Consider the following 27,041-nt stretch of genomic DNA (forward strand, 5'->3'; position numbering starts at 1 on the left):
AGCACTCTATCTAGTTTGCCGGTTTACTTCATGTCTCTTTTCTTTTTGTCCAAAAAAGTAAGGCTGAGGTTGGAGAAGATTCAGAGGGACTTCCTGTGGGGGGGAGGTGCTCTTGAACAGAGGCCACCTCTAATTAGGTGGGACTTGGTTTGTCTGGAAAGAAAGAAAGGTGGTTTGGGGGTGAGAAATTTAGCTTTGATGAATAAAGCTCTCTTGGGTAAGTGGAATTGACACTTTGCCATTGAAAGTGAGGCTTTGTGGAAGCAAGCGATCAGTCACAAATTTGGTGTAGAGGAGGGGGGATGGTGTACTCGGGCCGTAAGTGGGAGGCATGGTGTAGGGCTTTGGAAAGCTATTAGAAAGGAGTGGTTGGGTATGCATAGCAATTTAACCTACTGCGTAGGTAATGGTAGGAGAGTGAGATTCTGGACGGATAAGTGGTGTGGAGATGAGCCTCTTTGCGAGTCATTCCCTTCTTTATTTGCCATTTCCTCTGCTAAAGATGCCTGTGTATCGGATGTGTGGAACCTAGATGGTGTAGGGGATGGTTGGACCCCTCTTTTCTCAAGGGCGCTTAATGATTGGGAGATTGAGATGGTGGAGCGGTTTATGCTAAAAATCCAAGCCTTTAGGGTGCAAAGGGAGGACGAGGATAAGGTGGTTTGGACAACATCTAGAAGTAGAGATTTCTCAGTCAAGTCGCTCTATTCTATTCTGGAGCCTGGAGGATCTACTTTGTTCCCTAATGATAGTATTTGGAGAGTGTATGTGCCTCCTAAGGTAGCTTTCTTCGCTTGGGAAGCTTCTTGGAGCAAAATCTTAACTTTAGAGCAACTCCAGAGGAGGGGGTACTTTTTGGCAAATAGGTGTTTTCTTTGCTTTTCTGAAGCAGAAATGGTGGATCACCTTTTACTTCATTGTGTTAAGACGCGGACATTGTGGAATCTTCTTTTTTCTCTCTTTGGTGTGGCTTGGGTTCTCTCTGGTTCAGTTAAGGAAACTCTCCTTGGATGGCATGGAGCGTTTGTGGGGAAAACCTGTAAAAAGGCGTGGCAAATGACCCCCTTATGTATATTTTGGTTAGTATGGAAGGAAAGAAATTTGTTGGCTTTTGGGAATGAGGTGCTTTCACTCCAAAGGCTAAAACATTCTTTTGTATGTAATCTGTGGTCTTGGGTTAGGGTGTTTATAGTTTTGAGCCCTTGTTCTCTTGTTAGCTTTTTTGAGTGGCTAGGCTCTAAGTAAGGGTAGGGGTTGTTCTTTCCCCTTCCTTGGTTTAGAGTCTGTGGTCTGCTTTTGTATACTCTCTGTATACCTAGAGGGCACTAGTTTGGTGTCTCCTCTTTTTGATTAATATATTTCTCTTTACCTATAAAAAAAAAATGTTTCTTAATTTTTTTCTTTCTATTATAATTTTTTTCTTTACATGGAATTGAACCTGGAACCATCTCTACTGCTTTTTTTTCTTCTTTCATGAGGATCAAAGGGGTAATCGTTGATGCTTTCCTAACCCAACCCAACCCAACCCAATCCAAATCCTTTTTCCTTGACCCAGGCCTCAAGGGCTTTTTGGTTTTATATTTCTGGTTCTGCTTTTGGATTTAATGTTTCACATGATGTAATTTCAATGGTGTTAATGTGCAAACCTACATATGCATGCAGATATTGAGGTTTCTGCTGAACTGAAATTCAAGCACAGAGAGAAAACTGGAGAAGCTAGTTCATTTGCACACCATATGAAAGATACATTGAGAGGTATCGATCCCAATGGTGGGATATTCCTACGTACAAACTGGCAGATACAAGGATACTTATGTGAGCAAGCCGATGCAATTGAGAAGTTAGTTGTTTGCTGAATGATTTTGTCTTTGCAATTTTTCTGATTGTTTAGTTTAGTGCATTATAGAATCTCAAGTAATTTCTTTGTGGCAGGCATAGCAGCTCGGTTCCTTTAAATGCCTTTGAATCTATTCTAAGGCAGCTTCAGAAACTGGCACCAGAATTACATCGTGTAAGTTACCTTACTCATTATTATTATTATTATTATTTTTCCTTTTGGTAAGTACCTCTCATACTGAAGTTGATAATGCTGTTTTCTGGTTATGTATGGAAACTTATTGGTGTAACTGCTATTATATGAACGTTAAAATTCATTATTTTTCCTGTTGGTATCAATGCAGGTTCACTTCTTGCGTTACTTGAATAACCTTTATCATAATGATTATCCTGCTTCATTGGAGAATCTTCACTGCTACTTTGATTACAGGTGAACATCAAACATTTTGTTTAATTTGTTATCGTTATACTTACTGAACTACCCATCAAATTTGATTGAGATTACATGTGAATATAACATGTAAAATTTTGCATTTCCAGTTCGTGGGTGATTTGATTCTCTGCTTTGTATTTGAGGAAGAAAAAATTTTCAGTCTTAATTGTATGTTAAGGATTTCCTAATAAAAGCTGTTTGGAAGAATATCCAAATTCTTCCTGTTTTCATTAATCTCTTCTGGAAAATACAACAGGAAATAAATAGACTTGCAGTTAGCAACCTAGAATCCTAACTAAGTGAGACTCTTAGCAACCTAGAATTCTAATGAAGTGAGACTCCTAACAGCCTGGAATCCTAACTTAAGTAAAGAGAAAAAATAGTAACTGAAGAGAAAAAATAGGAAATGTCCTATCTACTCCAAGTTTGTTACTGGATTTTATTGAAGGAAAACGAAAAAAATCCTAACTAACTGCCTAACTTTCTTCACCACCTAAGATATCTTTAGGCTTAGTGCAATTATGTAGAAGAGCTTGATTGTGCATATTTTGAGAGAGAATTTCTGTTTATTTACTTCACATGTTGTATAAGTATATACAGGAAATGCAGAGAAAACTTTACAAGGAAGAATCTAGGACAAATCCTTACAATATGCTCTTAAACTTACGACAGTCATAATAATCAAATCTCTAAAATAAAGGAGATACAGACAACTATAAATCTGCTCCTTGTAGAAATCATAATAATCAATCCCTAAAATAAAGGGGTCAAATATGAAAACTAACATAGAAAGTCTAAAGGTTGGAGATTTGTAAATATACCATTAACATTTGATAACACACCTCTGAAGTTGGAGAATAGATATCTCAAATGCACAACTTGTCAAGTGCCCAACAAGTGTTATTTGGAACACTTAGGTGCTTCGCAAGGTGGGCTTCTTTGCATGGGAGGCCACTTGGAACAAAGTATTAACTTTGGATCACATTCAGAGAAGTGGGTGGTCCGTGGCAAATAGATATTTTCTTTGTTGCAAAGAGGAAGAATCGGTTAATTACATTCTCATCTACTGTGACAAGACAAAGGTTGTATGACATCATCTGTTTTCTCTTTTTGGTGTGGCTTGGGTGCTCCCCTTTTTAGTGAGAGAGGTGTTCTCAAGTTGGCATGGGTCTTTTGTGGGTAGGAAAAGGAAAAAGGTGTGGTAGACTGCTCTTTTGTACCTTTTTGGGACAATATGGAAGGAAAGCAACAATAGGATGTTTGATAACAAAGAGCATTCTGACCAAGGATTAAACTTAATTTTCTTTGTAATCTTTGGGTGTGGTCGAAATTGTTTATAGCTTTTGGCTTTCTTTTATTGTAGATTTTGTGGATTAGATAGTCTTGTTGAGGGGTGTCGTTTTTTGTTGTCCCTCTTTGTTTTTTTAAAGGTACTTTAGGCACCTGTTGTATACTTCTTGTGTACGTTGGGATGCTTTTTTAATGTTTCTCTTTTTAATATGTATTTTCTCTACCTATAAAAAAAGAACAAAATTGAAAATTTCGTTGACACTTCTTTTGTTAAAGCATCTATAAGCTTGTTCTCTTTTTTTGCACATGGAGTATAGATTAATCCTTTTGTTGACGTGTTCTTGATAAAATGTTTATTGACTTTTACATGTTTAATATGATTATGCTAAACAAGGATTATTGGCAATGCTATTGGCAACTTTGTTATCACAAAAAGGCTTCATTGAATCCATAGAATTAAAGCGTAACCACCCCTTTAATTGGTCTTTCATTCATAGCATCTCACATATACCATGAGTTGTGGCTCTAAATTAAAGGCCTAAAGCCTTTAAGAAAAGAGCCAGGGGGAGGATAACTTTAATCTAGTCATGCTTGTTTCATATCCCTAACTATTTCTTATCTTTTTTTCAAGATCCCAAAATTGGTTGCTTTAAAATTGAGAAATTGCTTCTCTAGTTGGGGATTGGGAAGGGTAAAAAAGATTATCTTATTACTTAGGACATAATGTGTTGGCCAAAGGATTTTGGAGTTCTAGGAATTGTTGCTGAGAAATCATGCTCTCTTAGGGAAGTGACTCTGGAGGTTCCCTAAGGAAATTTCTTCCCTTTGGCATGAGGTTATCTCGAGCCTTTATTAGACACATCCTAATGGATGAGACACTAACATTCTAGTTAGATGGTCACATGGATGTCCTTGGAAGACCATTGCATAAGTTTTCTACGCTTTTTTCCATACACTTGCTTTGTGGTGGGTGATGGGTCAAAATTTGTTTATGGGAAGATTTGTGGTGGGGAAATTAACCATTGTGTTCACAATTTCCAAGTCTTTATAGAGTTACCATAGTGAAAAATCTCATTATATCAATTGTCCTTCCTAACTCCTCTCCGCTTTCTTGGAACCTTAACTTTTGCTGTAATCACTTTGATATGGAAATTGAAAACCTCAAAAGACTTATGTTCTCACTCACTCCTGTGCACTTATCTCCATCTTCCATAGATTCAAGAGCTTAGTCTTTACCATTTTGAGGTTTATTTTCAGTAAAATCTTTTTTCTTGTCCTTGTTAATTTATCAAATCCAATCTTGTTCTTTCTATCCAAATTTTTATAGAGATCAAAAATCTCATCAAAGGTCAAGACTTTTACTTTGTTAGTGGTGCACAAGAAGGTAAATACCAGTGACATGGTATAGTTGAAATGACCTTACAATTTCCTTAGTCCTCATTGGTGCATCTTATGCATGAGAAATACAAAATCTATCGACCATCTCTTTCTACATTGTTGGTTAACATTGGGGTTTTTACACAAGCTTCAGTCTAGTCAAGATGGATTGGATTTCACCTTGGAGTATATGTGACATGATGACCATCTCATTTAGAGGTTCAGGGAATTCTATCAAAGCTTAGACCCATTGGCAAATCACTTGCCTTATTATACCTTGAATTGCTTGGCAAGAGAGAAATATTAGGATCTTTAGGAAAAGTGAAGAACAAAATAGATATTGTGAGATTTACTTCACTTCTATTCTTCCTTGTAGGCCTCTTGTACCATTGCCTTAAAAGGCATTTCACTCAATGTTATTCAACTTAGTTGACTTTAATTTGTAATTGAAATGGGGGTGGATAACAATGAGAGGAGTTACCTTTGTGTATCCTTAAGCGGCCTAAACCTTTGTGTACAGTTTTCTTTGTATAGTGGAGGTGTTTAGTCTTTCTTTGATCTATATTGTGTATTTTGTGGGTTCTCCTGTAATTTTTTCATAATTAATATATCTATTGTTTTTGATAAAAAAAATGTTTCCCTTTCCTTTTTAAATTCTTTTAATCACCTCCAAAAGTAAAAAATCCTTTTTTTTCTCTCACCAATCATCTTCAAAATTCAGGAGGCCTTGCTTTTATTTCATCAATTAAAAATTCAATCTCCCAAATTCACCCTTTCTTTCTTTTTTGTAATTCAACTTTTGCTCCTCATTTTTCCCTCTTGAATGTAAAAATACAAATTGAAAGTTCAAGACAACATTGAGGATAAAAATAAAAGTAAAATACAAAAATTAAAAGAAAAAATAAAGATAAAATAACGTACCAATAAAAATAAAAGTAAAAATTTTGGGGCGAAGAGCAAGAGGGCCTAAATTGGGCCAAGCATGAATAGGTGTACAGGGGGCCAAGAGTGAATGGGTTTGAAATTAGGTCCAGAGTGAATGGGCCAAGGGAAAATGAGCTTGAACTAGGTCAAGATTGATGGGCCTACATTGTAATGGATTAAGACAAATTTGGGGGTTTAGACCTCGATAGTTTGAGGCTTAAGCCTGATTTTGTTGAGGCATACAAACTTGAGACTATTGATGCTTGGGTCTCAAATATTCACTGTTAATGAGTTTTGGGTTTTTGTGGACTTTTGGAATATATATTTCATAAAAAACTTAAGCCTTAATATTCAATAGGTTTTAATGGATTGTTTGCTTATGTGGTCTTTCAATCTATATTTTTTGAAGTTTTAGTTCTTAGGTTAAACTTTTTACAATAAGGGCTTAGCTGGCTTCCATTAACTCTTAGGGGAGGGGGAAGAAAAAGAAAGAGATGGAGAAGAAGAAATAGAGTTGTTGTTGACAATGGTAGTAGTTAGTGTCATATATAATTATTATCTTATCATTGATAGATAAAGAAAATAAACCATTGCAAGGGGTGGATGAAGAAAAAGAATGAATGGACATTAACATGATGCCTTGGAGGATCCAATTAGTGATAGTGGTGCTGAAGACTATTTGATGGAGCAATAAAAGAAAGTTGGATTTTGGAAGATTAATTTGATGTGTTTTGTGGAGAATAACTAGAGAATATTGTATTCCATATTTGAGTTTCTAAGAAAAATTTTGTTTGTTTTCCATATTTGAGTTTCTAAGCAAAATCTTGTTTCCAAAAACAATTGAGAACTATTCTCAGAAATTCTTTTTGAGGATTGTTCCCAAAAACTTGGCCAAATAGGATTGTTTTTTTTTTTTTTTGTTTGTTTGTTTGAATTGTGGCTTACACCTTGTTCTGCCTTGAGGCTTACACTTTGCCTTATTTGGGAAAAATGCCTCAAGGCTGCCTCCTACCTTTACAACATTGGTCATACAAGCTCATAAATAAGAACGGAAAATTGAAATGTATTTTTTATGGTAAGAAATGACATATTAAGGAGACATGGTGGAAGCTACATGGTCATTCGTTGAGAGGTCAAGTTGGTTGCACTAGGAGATTTTATCAGCTGATTCATGTGTTTGGAGAGTTTGGAATTTATCAACTGATTCATGTCTCAGATGGAAAGTGTCATTGTCTTTTCATCATTGTTGTCGCCTTTGAGTTTAGCTTACTTTCCAACCCAAGGCCTTTCTTTCAAGCAACGATTGATGGTGGTGTATCATTTTAACTTCTAATATTTCATCAAGAATAGGTCATTAAGTTAATTAATTAATTATCAGTATCATTTTTTTTAATGTTTTGTATCCACTCTATCTTATACCCATATCATTTTATTTTTGAGAAGTTTTATTTTGATTAAAGTTAAATATTGGGCAGGAAAATTATTGTAGTAAATGAACTAATCTAAGACATGATGGCACAAAAGTGCAGGGGCAGAAGGATTTGATTTTGTTCAACCTACTTCATCTGCTAGCAATGGTTTTGGAAGATATGAAATTGCTTTGTTATGTTTGGGAATGATGCATTTTCACTTTGGGCATCCTAAGCAGGCTTTAGAGGTAAGCATGCGGAGGGTTGTTCCTTCCCTCTTTTTACTTCACTAATTTTGACCACATTTCTTTCAAGTCTATTATCCTCTCATCTTGCGTATTTTTTGATACTTATTCTGCTCGACAAATTTCAGGTTTTAACTGAAGCAGTTCGTGTTTCTCAACAGGTAATCTTTTCAAACTGTTATAAGTTGCATATGGATACTCTTTTGCCAAACTGATAGATCTTATGTGTGTAAATTCATATTAAGTAGAAGATTGATGATTGGACTTCTTTGTTTCTTCAAAACCTGAAAATTGGGGTGCAATGTCTGAATTACTAGTAATGTAAGATAAATTTTCTCTAGAATGGGAAACAAATTGGTCCATTTTTTGCTTATTATCTGTTGAAATTGTGGAGTTTTAGCTAAACTAATATGAGGACCAACTTGATGATATAATGTACTTCAACTAATATGACGATTCAGCCTCGCTGTTGAGTCATTGAAAGTTCTGCAAGTGTAAATGTAGGAATCCTCTTCAGCCAATGAATGTACCTTCAGACATCTCTTTGGCCTGTAAAAACAGTGGCTACTGCTGAATCTCCTGTCATCATCCAATGCCAACTTCCTAAGGAGTAGGCTCTTTGAGGCCTTAATGAAGGTCTAGGATTAACTTTCACTAGTTGTTTTCAACAATAATGCCTGTGAAAATCTAACATATTTTAATGTGGCGAAGCCATTCCAGTCACTTATTCCCTGGCAAAAATCAGGTTGTTCATTCTAGTGATCTTCTGGTTACCTTATTTTTGTTCCATTTTCTATTGGTGCAAAAGCATGAGGTGGTGTTGGAGGTATGCTTGTGTTTGAAGATGGGCCATCTCCATGCATGTGAATTTCCAATTGATTCATAGTTGGGGCAATGTAAAGGTGGATGGTTTGACCAACAGATGGGCTAGTTCAAGCTTGAGTTTTACCCTTCGTGACCTTCTGTTTTGTTTTGAGGTTGGATGTAATTTTGTTTTTCACCTGTTATGTTCTAGCTTCTCAAGGAGGGATGTCTTTCTTCCCAGTCATTTCTTTAATATTAAAGAGGAGCAGTTCTCTTCTCAAACAAAAAAAAAAAAAAGAAAGAATATGAAGTGTATTGTCCTTAGTAATCAAACCCCTATGTCCCATCTCAAACATTACAACTTGGTTGTTTGTGTAAATTTTATATGTTGTCAACTAGCTGGGTTGCCCCCTCTCTTGGGTTCCCCGTTCAGGCAACCAAGTTGCAGGTCAGTTAGCCAAACCAGGAACTAAGCATTTGACCTCCTTTGTTGGAGACTTTCTTCTCCCTTGAGTGTGCTATATTTCTCTTCTTTGTATTTCTTACCCCTTGTGGAGCTTGACACTTGGTTACTTTATAACCTTTTTTGTACATCCTTAAAGGATTGCTTGTCCTTTTTATATTTATCTTTTTATGATAAACGAAGATGGTTTTTCTGTTCAGAAGGAAAAAAAAAAAAGGAGAAACACTCATCTTGAACCACACTACTTGTTATCTCATTGACTTGTTTAAGGAAGCCTCTTGTTTTTTTTCTGTGTGGTTAAGAAGTTAATATATTTTGACCTTTTGATTGGTGTTTATTTGTTATTTTTTCTGATTTTGAAGTAAGGCCTTATAGGTATTTTCTTTGTGCAGCAAAGTAATGATACTTGTCTTGCCTACACTTTAGCAGCTATCTGCAACCTACTGTCTGCAATTGGCATCTCAAGCACAACCGAGATACTTGGATCATCATATGGACCTGTCACCAGTATAGGAACTTCATTGTCCATACAGCAACAGTTGTTTGTGCTTCTGAGAAGGTCTTTGAAGAGAGCAGATGGTTTAAAGTTAAAACGATTAGTGGCTTCAAATCGTCTTGCAATGGCTAAATTTGATTTAACAGTAAGAATATGGATTACTGTAAACTTTGGGTTCTTTTTATGAACCCCTATTATTATTTCTTTTCCTGGTGACTGCAGTCATTCTGTTATATGGCGTGCGATTCTGGTCTTGTGGAACATAGGTCTATTTCTAATGATATGAACTATTGCTGCAGCTTAGCCATTAATGCCGCATTAATATTATCAATTCTGATATGGAAATATTAGTAGGTTGTGTCTTTGTTTGTTTTTCTCTTTCTTTGATTTGGTGTGCCTTGTATACCTCCTGTGTACTAGTATTGCGTCCCCTTTTGTTATGTGCCTTTTAATACATATTAGTTCATTGCCTATCCAAAAAAAGAAAGAAGAAAATTCTAATACGAAAACACAATACCGAAGTTCTGTTTCTTTTGTCTTTTGTTTGTAACATTGTGAGAATGTCACAATTTTTCCTTGGAAAAGGTTGAAATCATCATCAAGAAAAATTAATTTATTGTATAACCTTGTGCAGCATGTGCAAAGACCGTTGCTATCATTTGGTCCTAAAGCTTCCATGAAGCTTAAGACATGCCCAGTTAATGTTTGCAAGGTAATGTGAAATCTATTGTGAAGAGCTTTTACTATCCGTATTGTTTGACATAGCATCCTCATAAATTTGATGTTTAACTATCAGTGCTTTTTGTTATATTCTTATAGGAACTGCGGTTGAGCTCTCATTTGATTAGTGAATTCAGCACTGAAAGTTCTATAATGATAACTGATGGTGTCTTCAGTACAGCATGGCTTAAGAATTTACAAAAACCAATGGGCTCATTAGTTTTGTCTCTAGAGAATGCATCTGGAGCCAATTCCAATGCTTTCCATTTCTGTGCACAGCCAAATTCAATTCCTGGATCTGTATTGCAATTATTGGGTTCTTCATACCTTCTCCGGGCCACTGCATGGGAGATATATGGAAGGTGATCTATGATTATGTATTTTTAGTTTTACTCATTGCTTTTAAGGTTAATTTAACTTTTTGTAGTCTTTGACATGTTGTTTTGATAAGCACCTGTACTTACATTATATAGGTAAAAGGAAGAACTTTTACAAAATAACATAGGGTGAGAAATCCTTGCTAGAAGGAATATATATACCTGGCTGTGGAAAATACCAAAACTCTAGTAGAGCAGATAAGTCCTAGCAGTAGGAAATGCCAAAAATCAAGTAGAACACACCAGTCCTGGAAGTAGGAAATACCATAACTCAAGTACAATACACAAATCCTGGCAATAGAAAGCCTTTGGGTTATCCTGCTAGGGAAGTAGAATACCAAAACACAAGTGGGCATAAGATCCCCAATAGAATCATCTACAGAACTGGCTCGTCTCTTGGCCAACCTTAAGGCTTCCTGATTTGCCAATTTAAGCTTTCATGGGAAGGAGCATGCAAATTCCCCACCAAGATCCACAATCCTCTGCAGCAAATGGCTGAATCTCAAAGACCACCTGTCTATGAATCTCCCCTAGCCAGTAAATTGGTGACACTCAAATCTCTTGCGATGCTGAGACCCTCAAGTAAGGAAAGCGGTTTCACTTCAATAGCTTGCTCAAGACCTGCTTTCTTTCGAAAAGATCAGATAATCACACCCATATGATACTGTGTGAGTCTGCTAATGCTTACTTGTCCCAAATTGCTGAAGGAACAACCAGTGACATATACTTCAGAAACTGAGACAAATTGCACTCTAATATTGCAAAATGATGATAAAAGTAACTCCAATGAACTCCCTGGTAATTAACATGTAGATAGATGTGAGAAAATAGGCATTCTGTCACAATTTAGTCACCTCCCTCTTCATATTCTCATAGATCATCCCTTTCATTTCCAACTTAATTATACACCACCTTTAGGAAAGTGCATGTCTCCCTCCTAGAGGAGCTCTTAACAGAACTTCGGGAAAAAATAATTGTAAAATTAGATTCTTTGAAAAACCTGATTTCACATAATAGGGCATTGCGTGTAATTGTAAATATTGCTAACCTAGATCAAGCTATTTTAGTGGCGAAGTAATCCCTAATTTTTAGGGATTCAAATTAGGATATAAATAAACCCTGAATTATAGGGATTTAATATTATAGATAGGATAGAATCTGCTCCCATATTCTAGCCTAGAATCGCACGCTTGTAAACTACTAAATGTACTATATATCGCCTGGGGTTGTAACACTTTGGAGAGATGAAATATTCTGATTTCTTCACATGGTATCAGAGCACTAGGCTCATTGGGAATCCTTTTTTTTTCTCTGGCTTTATGACTTCGTCCTTCAAGCTTCTTTCTTCCCTTCTATGCTGATCTTACTGGACTTTTTCTTTTACCTTTTTATTGTTGTCCCTTCACTTCAATGTTTCTATTTAAAGCCTAATTTATACCTTTTGTTTTTTTACTTGATATCCATCTGAAACCAAAAGTTATAATGTTAGAAATCGTTGAAGAATCCAATCCCAAAGTAATGGTGATAGAAAACACAAACTCATCATCAATAGAAGAGTTGAAGAATATTCAGGCAACATATCCAATAAATGGTAAAAATTACTTGCAATGGGAAAAAATATTTGTAATCCCTCATAAGGGGAGTCTTAGATTGGAGAAACTTCAAAGGGACTTCCTTTGGGGGGGAGGAGAGTTCAAAAGAAGGCCTTAGCTAGTGAACTAGTCAATAGTTGGCTTGGATAAAAAGGAAGGGGGTTTGGGTGTTAGAAAGTTGTCTTCTCTGAATAAATTCCTTTTTGGGAAATGGTGTTGGAGATTTGCTTCTAATAATGATCCTTTTGAAAACAGGTGATTGTAGGGAAGCATGGAGCTTTGGAAGAAAATTTGAAGTGGGTGGATGGAGTTCAATAACAAGGTTGGTTTTAAGGTAGGAAATGATAGGAGGGTGAGGTTTTGGAAGGATAAGTGGTGCAGGGAGGATCTCTTGGCTGTGGCTTTCCTAGAATTGTCTTTGTGGAAGAATGTAATTAGGGAAGATTATAGTTGTATAGTTTTGGAATTAAAGAGAGAATTAGGACAATCCTGTAATCAAGGGGATTTGATAGAATTAGGCTAGGAAAGTTTCTATTTTTTGTGCTAGGAATATTTGTATAAATATGTGGGTATGTATAGATTAAGATTAAAGAATAAATTTATTCTTTTACCTTCGAGTTCTTCATTCTACATGGTATCAAAGCCTTAGGCTCATAAATCTGGGAAGAGAAGAATTTTTTTTTTTTTGGCCTTCATTGTCGAGTTGGAAATCATAGTTGACTTTAAGAATTTTCTTTCTATCTGAATCACGCCATCATCGTTGTCTTTGCTAGTGACAACAATCCTTGCACGTGATGTCTTTGCTCACATTGAATCTCTTTCTCGCCATTGCTATAAGCTAAGGTTTCTCCATCTTTTGCTCTCACCGTTGGTGCAAGTGTACATCACGAAGAGCAATTGACTACTACATGCATTCCTTGCATTGTAGATATCGTTGGAAATTAAGAGTGTTGGACCTTTGACATATTTCCATGATCGACGAGAGTGCTGGACCTCTGACGCCAGTGTTGCGACAATTGCTATCCCAATTTGGCACCAATGAGAACTCTCACATTATTTTTTGAGCCTTATTAAGAGATTGCGTTGTTGCACTCAACCTTGCCAGACGTCTTGCCCTATCATCGTAGTTGTTTCACCCTTGTGATGACCTAAAAGGGAAGCCCCTGTACAGACTCTGAATACTCCCTCACAAGCAGTAGGTCAGGCAGCCTAGGCGAAAGGCAACCACTAAAAGTCTTGGATGAAACCTTTTCCAACTCATGGGTTATAGATTCAGGTGCCATAGATCATATGACTCATTCATCATACCAATTTAACAACTATAACCCTTCTCCAAGCAGTAGGAAAATAGTCACAATCGATGGTTCATTAGCTACTGTTGTAGGTATAGGAGATATCCAAATTAGTCCTACACTCGCACTTAAAAATGTGTTTCATGTTCCAAAGTTATCTACTAATCTAGTCTCTATACAAAAACTTACATAAGATTTAGGTTGCAATGTGATTTTTTACCCTACTTACTGTGTATTTCAAGACCAATATTTGGGGAAGATGATTGGACTTGCTAAGGAACAAAATGGGTTATACTACCTTGAGACACCAAGCAAATCATCCGTATCTCTTCTTTTTGAGCACCACGTTTTTTTTTATAAAAAAAAATGGCTTCATCATCATAGGCTTGGACATCCGTTGTTTAGAATTTTTAAGATCTTGTTTCCTTCTTTGTTTAGGAAATTAGATGTTGAGAGCTTTCGTTGTGAGGTATGTGAACTAGCCAAACACAAGCGTTCAACCTTTTTAGTTAGTAATTAAAGGAGTTTAGAGCCTTTCCATTTAGTTCATAGTGATATTTGGGGTCCTTCTCTTGTCCTAAATATATCTGGGGCTCGCTGGTTTGTGTCTTTCATTGATGATTATGTTGGGGTTTCTTGGATCTTTCTACTTAAACACAAATTTGATGTGTGTTTTGTTTTCCCAAATTTCCATAACATGATGAAAAATTAGTTTGGTGTCACTATCAAGAGGTTTCGATTAGACAACGCTGGAGATTATTTCAATCACGTCCTAACTCCATACTTTCATCATGAAAGTATAATTTATGAGTTATCATGTGTAAACACTGCACAACAAAATGGAGTTGCCAAGAGAAAAAATGGTCACCTCCTTGATATAATACAAGTATTTATGTTCCAAAAACATGTGTCTAAATCTTATTGGGGGTAATCTATCCTAACCACTGCACATTTCATAAGCTGATTACCTTCCAATGTCTTAGGTTTCAAAAGTCCCATGGAAATACTCGTCATTTTATCCTAATATGAGAACTGCAAACCATCTCACTTCTAAAATATTTGGGTGTGTCTCCTTTGTGCATGTTCACAGTTCAAATAAGGGAAAATTGGTCCCAAGAGCAATCAAATATATTTTTGTGGGATATTCATTAATTCAAAAGGGATATAAGTGTTATCATCCACCATTTAAAATATTTTTCTCTCAGCTGATGTTACTTTCAAATAAAGGTGGGTCTTATTTTCTCACTCCTTATCTTCAGGGGGAGAATTCCATTGAGGAAGATAAGGATCAAGATTTTTATTTCATTGATCATTTTCTTATTGACCTGCCTAAAGTGTCAGATCTAGTATCTATACCTCTCATTGATTGTATTGACCTTCCTAAAGTGTGTGATCCAGTATTTGTACCCTTCTTTGAACTCGAGTTATCCATTGAGCTTGCTCTTGAGAATCGAATGATTGGCAAAGTGTATTCAAGGAAGAAAGTTGCAGTTCCTTGACTTATATAAGTCCAAGAATCTGAACCGACTTCTGGAAATGAGGTAACAATCTCTTATTCTCCCTTACAAACTGAGTCAGAACTTTAGTCTAAAAAACCCATAGACCAAAACCTCCCTATTGCCATCAGGAAGGGAACGAGGGAATGCACTAAATGTCCCTTGTATCCACTTTCCCATGTTGTGTCATTTGAAACGTTGTTTTCATCCTATCTTTGCTCTTTTTGATATACAATGAGTAATGCCTTTCTCAATCAAGGATGCCTTCCTTAGTTGGTGAGATGCCCTTGTTGGTAAGAAAAAAAAGAAGGCCTAAAAAGCGGCTCATTTGTTTTTATTTTGGACCTTATGGAAGCAGAGAAATCAAAGAGCCTTTGAAGATTCTGATTTGATGTTGTTGAAAGAGAGAGAGAGAGAGAGAGAGAGAGAGAGAGAGAGAGAGAGAGAAAACCTTAATTCTCATTCATATGATTAACTTCTTACAATAGAGAAATATATATATACAAGGCTAGGTTGAACTAACTACCATATATGTGACCTATATTAAGAAATGAAAGAAAGATTGTACACTATAAATACATTATATTCAACACTTTCCCTCAAGCTGGAGCATATATGTCACATGCACCAAGTTTGTTACAAATGTATTTAATCCTAGGACCTCTGAGAGATTTAGTGAAGATGTCTGCTAGTTGATCATTTGAATTAATAAAACTTGTAGCAACACACCCTGATGCGATCTTCTCTGTAATGAAGTGACAGTCAACTTCAATATGCTTGGTCCTTTCATGAAAGACTGGATTGGATGCAATATGTAATGCGGCCTGATTGTCACAGACTAGCTTTATCTGTTCATCTTTTCCAAATCTCAATTCCTGAAGGAGTTGCCTCAACCATATGAGTTCACATGTTGCCAAAGCCATAACTCAATACTTAGTTTCGGCATTTGATCTGGCCACTACATCTTGTTTCTTACTCTTCTAGGATATTAAGTTACCTACAATAAAAACACAATACCTTGAGGTAGAACGCCTATCTGAGGGTGAACCAGCCCAGTCTGCATCTGTGTAACCAACAATTTGGGTATGACCCTTATCTTCATACAACATACCTTGGCCTGGTGTTTCTTTAATATATTTTTTTTTTGATACGTAAACACAAATATATTAGCAAAGGCAAACGCCGCAAGGTACACAGGGAGTATACGAGGCGACGACGGCCTCACAACAAAGGACCAAAAAACCCACCAACCCTCAACTGGAGGCTAGCCACTCCAGGAAACCTATAAGGGAGCGGGACTCCGCACCATTATACAACTTTGCCCACCCCCACAAATTACAAACAAAAGAATATTTAATTTTCTGTATAGCTAGCTCCCCCCCCCCCCCCCCCCCCCCCCCCCCCCCCCTAAATGCTAATCTATTCCTTTCTTTCCACACCGTCCAAAAAATAAATAACGGTATGGATCTCCAAATTCTCTTCCTCTTTTTGCCCACAAAGGAACCCTTCCAGCTGATAATCACCTCCTTTACAGTTTCTGGAAAGACCCACTGGCTAAGAACCATCCCCCACAACACTCCAGCCACTGTACACTGAATAAGAAGATGATTTACATTTTCCTCCTCACTACCACAAAGGTAACACCGGTTAGGCATCTGTCATCCTCTCTTTTGAAGCCTATCAATAGTTAGAACCCTCCCCCAAGTAGCTTCCCATGCAAAAAACGCTAACTTGGAAGGAACGTTCTCCACCCAAACTCCTTTTTTGGGAAACATAGGGGTACTATGGCTGGTCACCAGCCCATACGCATCCTTGACTTCATACTTCCCATTTTTTCCCCCCTTCCATACGGCCAAGTCTTCCTCCAAGGATATTCTTTGACTCCTTAAGATTTGTAGTAATTCGTCAACCAGGGTCAGCTCCCAATCATTGAAGCTTCTAATAAACCTAAGGTTCCAGCCTCCTTGGCCAGCAGACTGGTCCCATAACTCCCCCACAGTGGCACTTTTTTGTGCAGCCACATTAAAGAGATTAGGGAATCTCCTGGCCAGCCCCACATCCCCACACCAAGTGTCCTTCCAAAACCTGATTTTGGTGCCTTTTCCAACCTTAAAAACCATATTGTTCCAACACCAATTTGCTTCTTTCATAATCTCCTTCCATAGCCCAACACCAAACGCCCCATTTGCTTTTTTAGTTCTCCACCCAAATTCCTCTTGCCCATACTTTGCCACAAGAACACGTTTCCACATCTCCTCCTTGGCATGAGCAAACCTCCATACCCATTTTCCAAGGAGGGCTTTGTTCAAGAAGACTAGTTTCCTCAAGCCAAGCCCCCCTTTCTCTTTGCTCACACACACCCTCTCCCAATTGACAAGGTGAGCTTTCCTCTCCAAACTTCCCCCTCCCCACAAGAAGTCTCTTTGCAATTTTTCTAGTCTTCTCGCCACTGTCTTAGGCATACGGAATAGGGACAGTTGGTATAATGGCATGCTAGCCAGTGTACTCTTTATGAGGGTGATTCTACCACCCTTAGAGAGATATTGCTGCTTCCAAAGGGCTAGTTTCCACCTCATCCGTTCTTCCACCCCATCCCACACGTAGCTAGCTTTATTTGGCGCACCCAGGGGCAGCCCTAGATAGGTTGAAGGCAGCTGCCCTACCTTGCATCCCAATTCCACAGCCATCTCCAGGATCTCCTCCACCTCCCCCACCGGAATAATTTCGCTTTTAGCCAAGTTAATCCTCAGCCCTGAAGCAGCTTCAAACCAGCATAAGGTCCAACTCAAACAGGTCATATCTTCTTTCTTAGCCTCGCAAAAAACTATGGCATCATCCGCAAAGAGGAGGTGAGAGATGCTAACAGCCTGCCCCCTTCCCCTCTGGATTCTACATCCATTGATGCAGCCCCCTTCCACAGCCCTTCGAATCAGAACACTCAGCACCTCCATTCCCATGATAAACAAATATGGAGATAGGGGGTCGCCTTGCCGAAGTCCCTTAGAGCTAGGGAAGAAACCAGCTGGCTCCCCATTTACTAAAACTGAGAACTTGGCAGTCGATATGCAGCTCCATATCCACTCCCTCCACTTAGTCCCAAAGCCCATTTTCTCCATTACCCTCATCAAAAACTGCCAATTGACGCTATCGTACGCCTTTTCAATATCTAGTTTGCAGATTAGGCCCTTCTTTCCTTCTTTTTTCCATGAGTCAATCACCTCATTTGCGATTAGAGACGCGTCCAAAATCTGCCTTCCCCTTACAAACGCATTCTGGTCATAGGAAATCACTCTATCCATCACCTTTTTAACCCTATTGGCCAGCACCTTAGCCAAGAGTTTGTATAATCCGCCCAAAAGACTGATCGGCCTGAAGTCCCCCAGCTCCTCCGCTCCTTTTTTGGGGATCAGCACCAAGAACGTGGCATTGAGACTCTTGAGAAAGGTATTATGTTCATGGAATTCCTTGAACATCTCCAATACCTCCTCCTTCACAAACTCCCAGCTGAATTGCCAAAAAGCTCCCGTAAAGCCATCCGGACCTGGAGCCTTGTCCCCATTCATGTCCATTAGAGCCGAGTGGACTTCCTCTTCCATGAATGGCAGCTCCAAGATGTCCGCCTCTTGTTGGCTAATCTGATTCAGATTTAAACCCCCTATATCTGCCTTCCACTCCGAGTCTTCCGTTAATAACCGATGAAAGGCGTCTACTATCCCGGTCCTAATTGCATTCTCCTCTGACAGCCAGGCCCCCCTGATTTTAACTCTTTCCATGGTATTCCTTCTTCGGTGCGCGTTTGCCATTCTATGAAAATACCCCGTATTTTTGTCCCCTTCTCTTAGCCATAGCTCCCTAGATAGCTGCCGCCAGTGAGTCTCTTCCAGCTTGACCCACTTAGCATATCCTTCTTTTGCTTCTTTCTTTCTAGAAAATTCCTCCTCTGACAACCTCCTCTCACTTTCCACTTGGTCCCAATAGTCCACTTGCTGCAAGGCAGCCAGTTTATTACTCTCCAAATTCCCAAACACCTCTTTGTTCCAAATTTTTAGATTTTGTTTAATTCCCTTCAGCTTTGTTGCCAATTTATAGCTAGCCCTACCACTAACTGACATCCCCTGCCACCAACTCCTCAATAGATCTTTAAAGCCTTCCACTTTTAGCCACATGTTCTCGAACCTGAAAGGTGAGGGGCCTCTTCTTTTGCCACCCCCCTCGATTGTGATTGGAAAGTGGTCTGATATGGGCCGAGATAACCTCTTCTGAGTCACATTGCTGAACTGGTCAAGCCAACTGGGCGAAACCAAAAATCTGTCAAGCCTTGCCCAGGCTTGATTATGCAGCCCCCCACTCCACGTGAAAATTCCCCCTTGAAGGGGAAGATCAATAAGCTCAAGGTCATCTATAACCTGAGCAAACCTCCTTATAGCTGAGGTCATCCTCCCTTGCCTGCTTCTTTCTCCTTGCGCGAGAATAACATTAAAGTCACCCCCAACACACCATGGATCACCCCAGAGACCTCTCACTGCTCCGAGCTCATTCTAGAAACACTCCCTATCCTCTTTGGTGAAGGGGCCATACACACCCGTGAACACCCAGATTGCCCCATTTTCCACAGTTCTAAATTTACAAGACACTGAAAAAAGGCCCTCCTCCCACTCCAACAATTCCAAAGACCTTTTGTCCCAACAAATCAATACACCTCCAGCTGCACCAGCAGCTTCAATAGATCTCCAGTCTAAGAATCTCCCCACCCCTAAGCTTTTCGCCACCCCATCAGTCATTAACTGAATTTTTGTCTCCTGGATACACACCAAATCCACCCTCTGTTTTCTAATTACAGACTTAATAATCCTTCTTTTATTGACGTCATTTGCACCCCTCACATTCCAGCTCATCAGCTTGAGGTTCATTAACCCAACAGCAATTGGCCCCCTCTATCTTTCATGAAATTATTCTTCTTTTCCTTCCCCTTGTATTTGACTGAGCATTCTAACCTTTTGAGCTCCCTCTCAAATTTTGTTTTCTCCAATAATCCCTTGCTATGTATCCTTTCCCGTCTTTTCCTTATTTTAGACAAGAAGTCCAGAATCTCCCTCTCCAGTCCCTCTATTGAAAATCCCAACAGCTTGCTAAACTTAGCCAAGCTGCTTTCTTCCCAATTAGTCTCCTTCTCACTCCTTAGGACCTGGGATCCAGACACGGCTGGAATCCAATCCGGGTTTTGGACCTCTAAAGCATCGCCATTAATCGCAACCAAGTCCCAACAGCCCTCTCTTCGCACTGGCTCCCCCCCTGAAGCTGCATCTTCTATATTGTTTTCTTGCTGGCAGCTCACCCTTAAATCCCCAGAAAGGTCGCAATACTCCCTCGCCGGAGTCCGACCAAAAAGAGAAGAAGAAGAGGGAGAGGAATCCCCAACCCTAAGATTTGAAGAGGACCCATACCTGAGAGCTTCCTCCACGATCTCTCTCTCTGCCATGGAACACAGGGGAGCCGGCATCTGCGTTCCATAGATCTCCTTCTCGCGACACTTGATAAATTCCCATTCCATTTTTAGACCCAAATCTTCTTCATGGCCTATGCCAATGAACTTAGCTTGCCTTTGGCCCAGAAGGCCCCCAGCCGAAACAGCAGGCCCATGGGGCAGGAGCTCCATTCCTTCGGGGGCTCGACCCTCAGCCGGCCCACACTCTAACCCACCTGCTTCCATTCCATCCCCTTTTGACAGAGATGGGCCTTGGAACACTGGCCCGCAGTCCCGCTTCAAGCCCACGAGGCCTAGCCCCGATCCAGAGGAGCTTGACCCATCACCCGCTGGACCAGAGCTCTGTGAGGCCAGCCGCCCGACATGGGCCCATTTTTCAAACACTTCCCCCCCTCCCCTCCCACCTGCTCTCCCGTCACTTCCTCTGACCGACGCTGCTCCTTGGTTCCAGCGCCCAGCTTCTCTCCCACGCACCATCCCGTGCGTGGATAGCCATCGCCCCTGACCTCCCCTTTCTGCTGTCCAACATCCTCACGCCCATCCCCCTGTTTTCTCCTTAATGCCGGCGGAATCTCCCACCACAGGGATACGGCGTACATCTCCCCTTCCACCCCAATCTCCAACGAACTCGGCAAGAAACCTCCGTTCATCTTTACCTTAATCCTTGCCCATTCCAAGTCCTCTTTCCTTTCCGTTTGAGGATCAATACCTACGAAGCCGCCGCACTCGTCCCCCACTTTCCTCAGGATCGACGGCACCCACAACGAGATTGGAAGCCCCAGGATCCTTACCCACGCATCTTTCCTCTCTTCATCCTCTGCAGCGCATCCAAATCTCGGATTCCACATCTCCAAGCCCAAATGGAACCCTCCCACTGATCTCTCCCCCGCGGCAAGAACCCACTTAGCTTCTTCCACCGTCTCAAATTCCAGCAGAGCACAGCCCTTTCCCAATCTGGCCAGCCCTAGCTTTCCTTTCAATCTCCACGCTCTTGCCGCTGTCCACCCCAACCTCGTTAGATCTTCTTCACAAGCCGAGTTAGGGTTCCATTTACCTATCAGACAATGCTTCAGTCTGTTCACGTTGCTCCGTATATCCTCCTCCTTCAGCTCTACTCTAGCCCTTGCGGACTCCCTTAACCCAGATCCCCTGGCCACCTCTGCATATGACCTACCTGACTCCCCTGGCCCTTGATCCATTGCCTTTTCCTCGCGCCGAAATCCAGCCCACAAGAGGGACTCCACCAAAGACACCCATCCTCCCTTTTCCCCTCTCCCTTTTGGTATACAGATACCAAATCTCCTCTTTTCCTGGTCCGTCACCCCTAGGCGGATGAAACTCCCGGCCCTGTTAGCCTCTCTTACCAAGGAGTAGACCCTCCCTTTTTCCTTCCAGCCCTTCTCCCATTTGCCATCTTTTCCGTCCTTCATGCACTGGGTCAGCCCTTCTATGAGTAGACCCACACTCGCCGGCCCTAGCCGGACCCAAGAAACTACCCCTCCCTTGCTCTCCGAGATAATGGCAAAGCTCTTACCATTTTTCTCCTCAGTTACTACTTCAAACTCCTTTGATTCCACCACGAAGTTTCTCATAGTTTTTTCACGGTGTTTCTTTAATATATCGAAGAATGAGGATCACAACATCCCAATGGTTGTCACATGGTGATTGTAAAAATTGACTAACCACACTCATAGGAAAAGAGATGTCTGGCCGAGTGATGGTGAGGTAGTTCAGTTTGCTTACAAGTCGTCGATATCTCCCAAGATCTCTTAGAGGCTTCCCCTGTCCTGGTACAAGTTTGACATTTGGATCCATAGGAGTGTCAACAGGTTTACATTCTAATATACCTGTTTTTTCCAAGATGTCTAAGGCATACTTCCTTTGTGACATAACCACACCTGAACTGGATTGAGCTATTTCATGTCCCATTAAGTACTTGAGTTTGCCTAAGTCTTTGGTTTGAAAGTGGTTGAAAAGGTGTTGCTTTAGTCTTTGGATACCCTTCTGATTACTGCCTGTAATGACAATGTCATCCACATAAACTACCAAATAGATGCACTGGCTCGAAGAGTTATGATGATAGAAAACTGAATGATCTGCTTCACTTTGAAGCATTCCAAACTCTTGAACAACTGAACTAAAACGTCCAAACCATGCCCGAGGAGACTGTTTCAAGCCATATAGAGAGCGGCGTAATTTGCACACTAAACCAGACTCCTCCTGAGCAACAAAACTAGGTGGTTGCTGCATATACACTTCCTCGAGAAGTTCACCATGAAGGAAAGCATTCTTAATATCCAACTGATAAAGAGGCCAATGACACATAGCTGCCATGGAAAGAAATAAGTGAACATAAGCAATCTTGGCAACAGGAGAGAAGGTGTCACCATAGTCATAACCATAAATCTGAGTATAACCTTTAGCAACCAAGCGGGCCTTAAGGCGATCAACCTGACCATCAGAACCAACTTTAACAGTGTAGACCCAACGACATCCAATTGTAGATTTACCAAGAGGTAAAGAAACAAGATCCCATGTGCCATTGGAGTGTAGAGCAGCCATTTCATCAACCATTGCCTGTTGCCACCCAAGATGAGAAAGTGCCTCACTAGTGCTCTTAGGATGAGAAACAGAGGATAAAGTAGAGACAAAGGCAGAATAGAATGAAGATAATCGATGGTAACTCAAAAAATTATAAATAGGATGAGGATTACGAATAGAGTGATTGCCTTTCCGAAGATTAATAGGCAAATGGTCAGTTGATAACAGGGCCGAGGTAGGAGAAATCGGTAGGACACGAGGTGAGTCATCAGGTACATCAGCTGAAGAGAGAGGAAGAGCAACAACACGATGTCGACGATGATAAACCTGAAGAGGACGAGAGAGCGCATGTGAAGGAGGGGATAGATAGGGAAGTGACAATACTTTAGAAATGGGAAGAGATTCAGAGGAGGAGAAGAATGGAGAGTCCTCAAAGAAGGTGACATCAGCGGAAAGAAAATAATGATGAGTGTCAGGGGAATAACAACGATAGCCCTTCTGAAGTCGAGAGTATCCCAAGAAGATGCATTTCGTAGCCTTGGCGGAGAGCTTGTCCTGTCCAGGTATGAGAGTATGAACAAAAGAAGTACAACCAAAGACACGAGGAGGAAGTAAATAAAGATGTTGGGTAAGAAAAAGGAGGGAATGAGGGATTTGGTCATGTAATATAGATGAGGGCATATGATTAATCAAGTAACAGGCTGTAAGAACAGCATCCCCCCAAAAACGAAAAGGAACATGACTATGGAGAAGGAGGGTACGAGTTGTCTCAACCAGATGTCGATTTTTACGTTCAGAAACCCCATTTTGTTGAGGAGTATGGGCACAAGATGACTGATGGAGGATCCCATGTTGGGACATAAAAGAAGTAAAGAGTGTAGAAAAATATTCCCGAGCATTGTCACTGCATAACACTCGAATAGAAACATTGAATTGTGTTTGGATTTCAACATAAAATTTTTGGAAAATAGAGAATAACTCAGCTCGATTTTTCATTAAAAATAACCAAGTACATCTTGAATAGTCATAAATGAAAGTGACAAAATATTGAAATCCTAAAGTAGACGCAGTCCGATACGGACCCCAAACATCAGTGTGGACAAGTTCAAAAGAAGACTTTGCACGATTATTCAAACTCTTTGGGAACGAGACACAAGTATGTTTCCCAAGCTGACACGACTCATATGCAAGCGAAAACAAAGTGGAAAAACGAGGGACCATTTTCTGGAACTTTGAGAGACTAGGATGACCCAGACGACTATGAATGAGAAGAGAAGCATCGGTGGAAATGCAAGCTGCAGGAGATGAAGGTGATGTGAGGTGATAGAGGCCTTGAGACTCACGCCCTATGCCAATCGTCTTCCCCGTACTCCGGTCCTGCAAGATCACAGATTTATTAGAAAAAGTGATAGAACAGTTAAGAGTGCGAGTTATTTTGCTGATGGAAATAAGATTAAAAGGACACTCAGGGGCATAAAGGACAGAATGGAGAGGTAGGGAAGGGAGAGGATGAGCCAAACCAATACCTTTAACCATAGTTTGGGAACCATTAGTTAAAGTAACAGTAGGTAAGACAGAGGTAGTAGTAATAGAAGAGAAAAAATGTTTATTACTAGAGATATGATCAGATGCTCCAGAATCTAGAATCCACGGACCAAGAGAAGGAGACAGAGTAAAGCAGACAAAGACATTACTAGTCTGGGCAAGAGAAGCAACAGAAGCTGATGTGGTTGCCTGATATCGGAGATAGACATCATAATCACTACCAATCAATTTTTCCGATTTGATTGTAGGAGATCCAGAGATGACGGATGTAAAAATAAGATTTTTAGTTGCCATATCCACTTCACCTGAGATTGAATCATGTTTGGATCGAAGAGAGCCTTAAAGGGAGGTCGGATCACAGCTGTGGAAGAAGAACCTGGTATGTCGGGACCCAAACAAAGGAGAAAAGTGATTGGAGATGAAGAAGAGGCCTTCCCAAGGCACACACAGGTCTCGACCAAGGAAGGGAGCTGTCGTCGGAGGTCTGAGGAGGCTAAAAGAAGACCCGCGGAGGCTGAAATGCCAAAAAAAAATGGAGAAGCAGGGTTTGGAGAGGATTGACGGAGGCTTAGAAGTGCAAGACGGCGCCGAACAAGCCTGTTGGTAGAAGCTCGGCACCAAAAGGTGGGCCACGCGCCCTCACGCGCTAGCGCGTGGGATTTAAGCCGTCGGAGAAAAACGGCGCCTGGATCGGTTTTTTGCTCCGATGCTTTGAGAAAAGTTGCAAATCTCCTTTTTACGCTCCTGATGATGTGATCGGTGTTGGAAAATATCGCAGGAAAAAAAAAAGTCGTCGGAAAAGTCTTCGGAAAAATGTTGACGGTGATAAGGGTTTTCTAACCATGATGTGGCTAATCGGAAAGCTTTGGGAGATGGAAAAGTGACCAGAATGAAACACGGTCATTGGACGGATTCCCGGAATTAATTACATGGGTAAACCAGAAAGAATAAAGTTTTCTCCCTTGGCTTTGATACCATGTTGAAAGAGAGAGAGAGAAAACCTTAATTCTCATTCATATGATTAACTTCTTACAATAGGGAAATATATATGCAAGGCTAGGTTGAACTAACTACCATATATGTGACCTATATTAAGAAAGGAAAGAAAGATTGTACACTATAAATACATTATATTCAACAGATGTATCATGCTATTTTAAGTTCCTTTATGTATATGTTTTTGGAGTGGGTCAGAGTACATTTAAGATCTAGTTCGTTGTCTTTTTTTTTTTTTTTTGATTTTATAGATTAGATGGGTTGTAAGTGAGGAGAGAGTATTGTTTTTTATGTATCTCTCTTTTCTCTTATTTTCAAACCGATTATTGTATCAATTTTATACATGAATGGTTGAGGCCATTTGTCCTATAAAAGAAATCTAATCCTTGATTTTAGGAGAGAAAGTCTCATAAAATTAGGAAATAAAATCAAAATAGGAAAAACAACTATGTTAGTTCAAATATAATTGTATCATAGCTATGACATAGTTATGATACAACTATAACACAACTGTATTTGTAACATAACTTTGCACAGAGCTGTACATTTTGGATTTCATTAGGATTTCCACACTCCCCCACAAGCTAGGTTACAAAGTTGATTATTCTCAGCTTGGATCTCAAGTCTTCAAAGTTGGTTTTAGAAAGCATCTTGGCAAGGATGTTTGTTGTTTGGAGAGTCATTGGAGTGTAAACCAATGAAATTATCTTTTATATTTTCTTTTTGATAAAATGACAATCTATTTCCACAGGCTTTGCCTGATCACGATGAACTGAGTTCTTAGCTATACTTATGACATCTTGATTGTCACGGAACATCTTCATAGAATCTTCTGTTAATTTTTAGCTCGTTTAGGAGTTTCTTTAACTACATTCCTTCACATATTCCATGTGCCATAGCTCTAAATTCTACTTTTGCACTACTTTGAGCTACAACAGATTGTTTCTTGCTTCGTCAAGTAACTAGATTCCCCCATACATAGGAGCAATATCCTTTGATCTTTGGTCAATTATGGAGCCAACCTAATTTGTAGCTGAAAAAATTTCAATGTTTCTCTTTTACGTTCTTTTGAAATAGAGTGCCTTTCCTGGAGTCATTTTGAGATATCTTAAAATACAATACACAACTCTCATATGTTCCTCAATTGGATTGTTCATGAATTGGCTAACCACGTTGATTGAAAAAGCAATGTCTAGTCTTATGTGAGAAAGATAGATGAGTTTCCCTACAAGTCTTTGATATCTTCTTTTATACACTAGAGCATTTCCTTCGACAATTTCTAGTTTAGTACTTTAGTCTATAGGTGTGTTTGCAGGTTTACAACCAAACATCTTGGTCTTCTTTAGCAAGTCTAGAACATACTTACGTTGGAAGATTGCAGTACCCATTTTTGATCTAGCAATTTCCATCCTAAGAAAATATTTGAGATTCCCCAGGTCTTTAATTTTGAACTCATGGGCAACAAAACTCTTAAGTTTGCCTATTTCTTCCTCATGATCTCTGGTTAGGATTATGTCATCCACATAAACGTTGATAATTGTAGTTCTTCTCCCATCTATGTGTACAAATAGAGTGTGATCAAATTGGCATTGGGAATAACCAAACTTCTTTATGGTCTTGGTAAAACAATCAAACCAAGCTTGAGGAGATTGCTTTAGACCACATAGGGATTTTTTAATTTTTAATTTTTATTTATTATTATTATTATTTTTTTAAGTTT

General features: G+C 39.7%; 1 protein-coding gene across 4 annotated transcripts in view; it reads left to right on the forward strand.

The window, feature by feature from the left end:
- Window positions 1-27,041, forward strand: part of LOC117926649 (anaphase-promoting complex subunit 5) — a 58,324-nt gene that overhangs the window by 13,636 nt on the left and 17,647 nt on the right. For all 4 annotated transcript variants that reach the window (XM_034845836.1, XM_034845837.1, XM_034845835.1 and 1 more), the window contains 8 exons: window positions 1,663-1,840; window positions 1,933-2,011; window positions 2,181-2,266; window positions 7,385-7,517; window positions 7,643-7,675; window positions 9,174-9,422; window positions 9,912-9,989; window positions 10,097-10,359. In XM_034845836.1, coding sequence (XP_034701727.1) covers window positions 1,663-1,840; window positions 1,933-2,011; window positions 2,181-2,266; window positions 7,385-7,517; window positions 7,643-7,675; window positions 9,174-9,422; window positions 9,912-9,989; window positions 10,097-10,359 — 1,099 coding nt within the window. The remainder of the gene's footprint in view (window positions 1-1,662; window positions 1,841-1,932; window positions 2,012-2,180; window positions 2,267-7,384; window positions 7,518-7,642; window positions 7,676-9,173; window positions 9,423-9,911; window positions 9,990-10,096; window positions 10,360-27,041) is intronic.

The sequence above is a fragment of the Vitis riparia genome, chromosome 12, assembly GCF_004353265.1.
Source record: "Vitis riparia cultivar Riparia Gloire de Montpellier isolate 1030 chromosome 12, EGFV_Vit.rip_1.0, whole genome shotgun sequence".
Taxonomy (NCBI): Eukaryota; Viridiplantae; Streptophyta; class Magnoliopsida; order Vitales; family Vitaceae; genus Vitis; species Vitis riparia.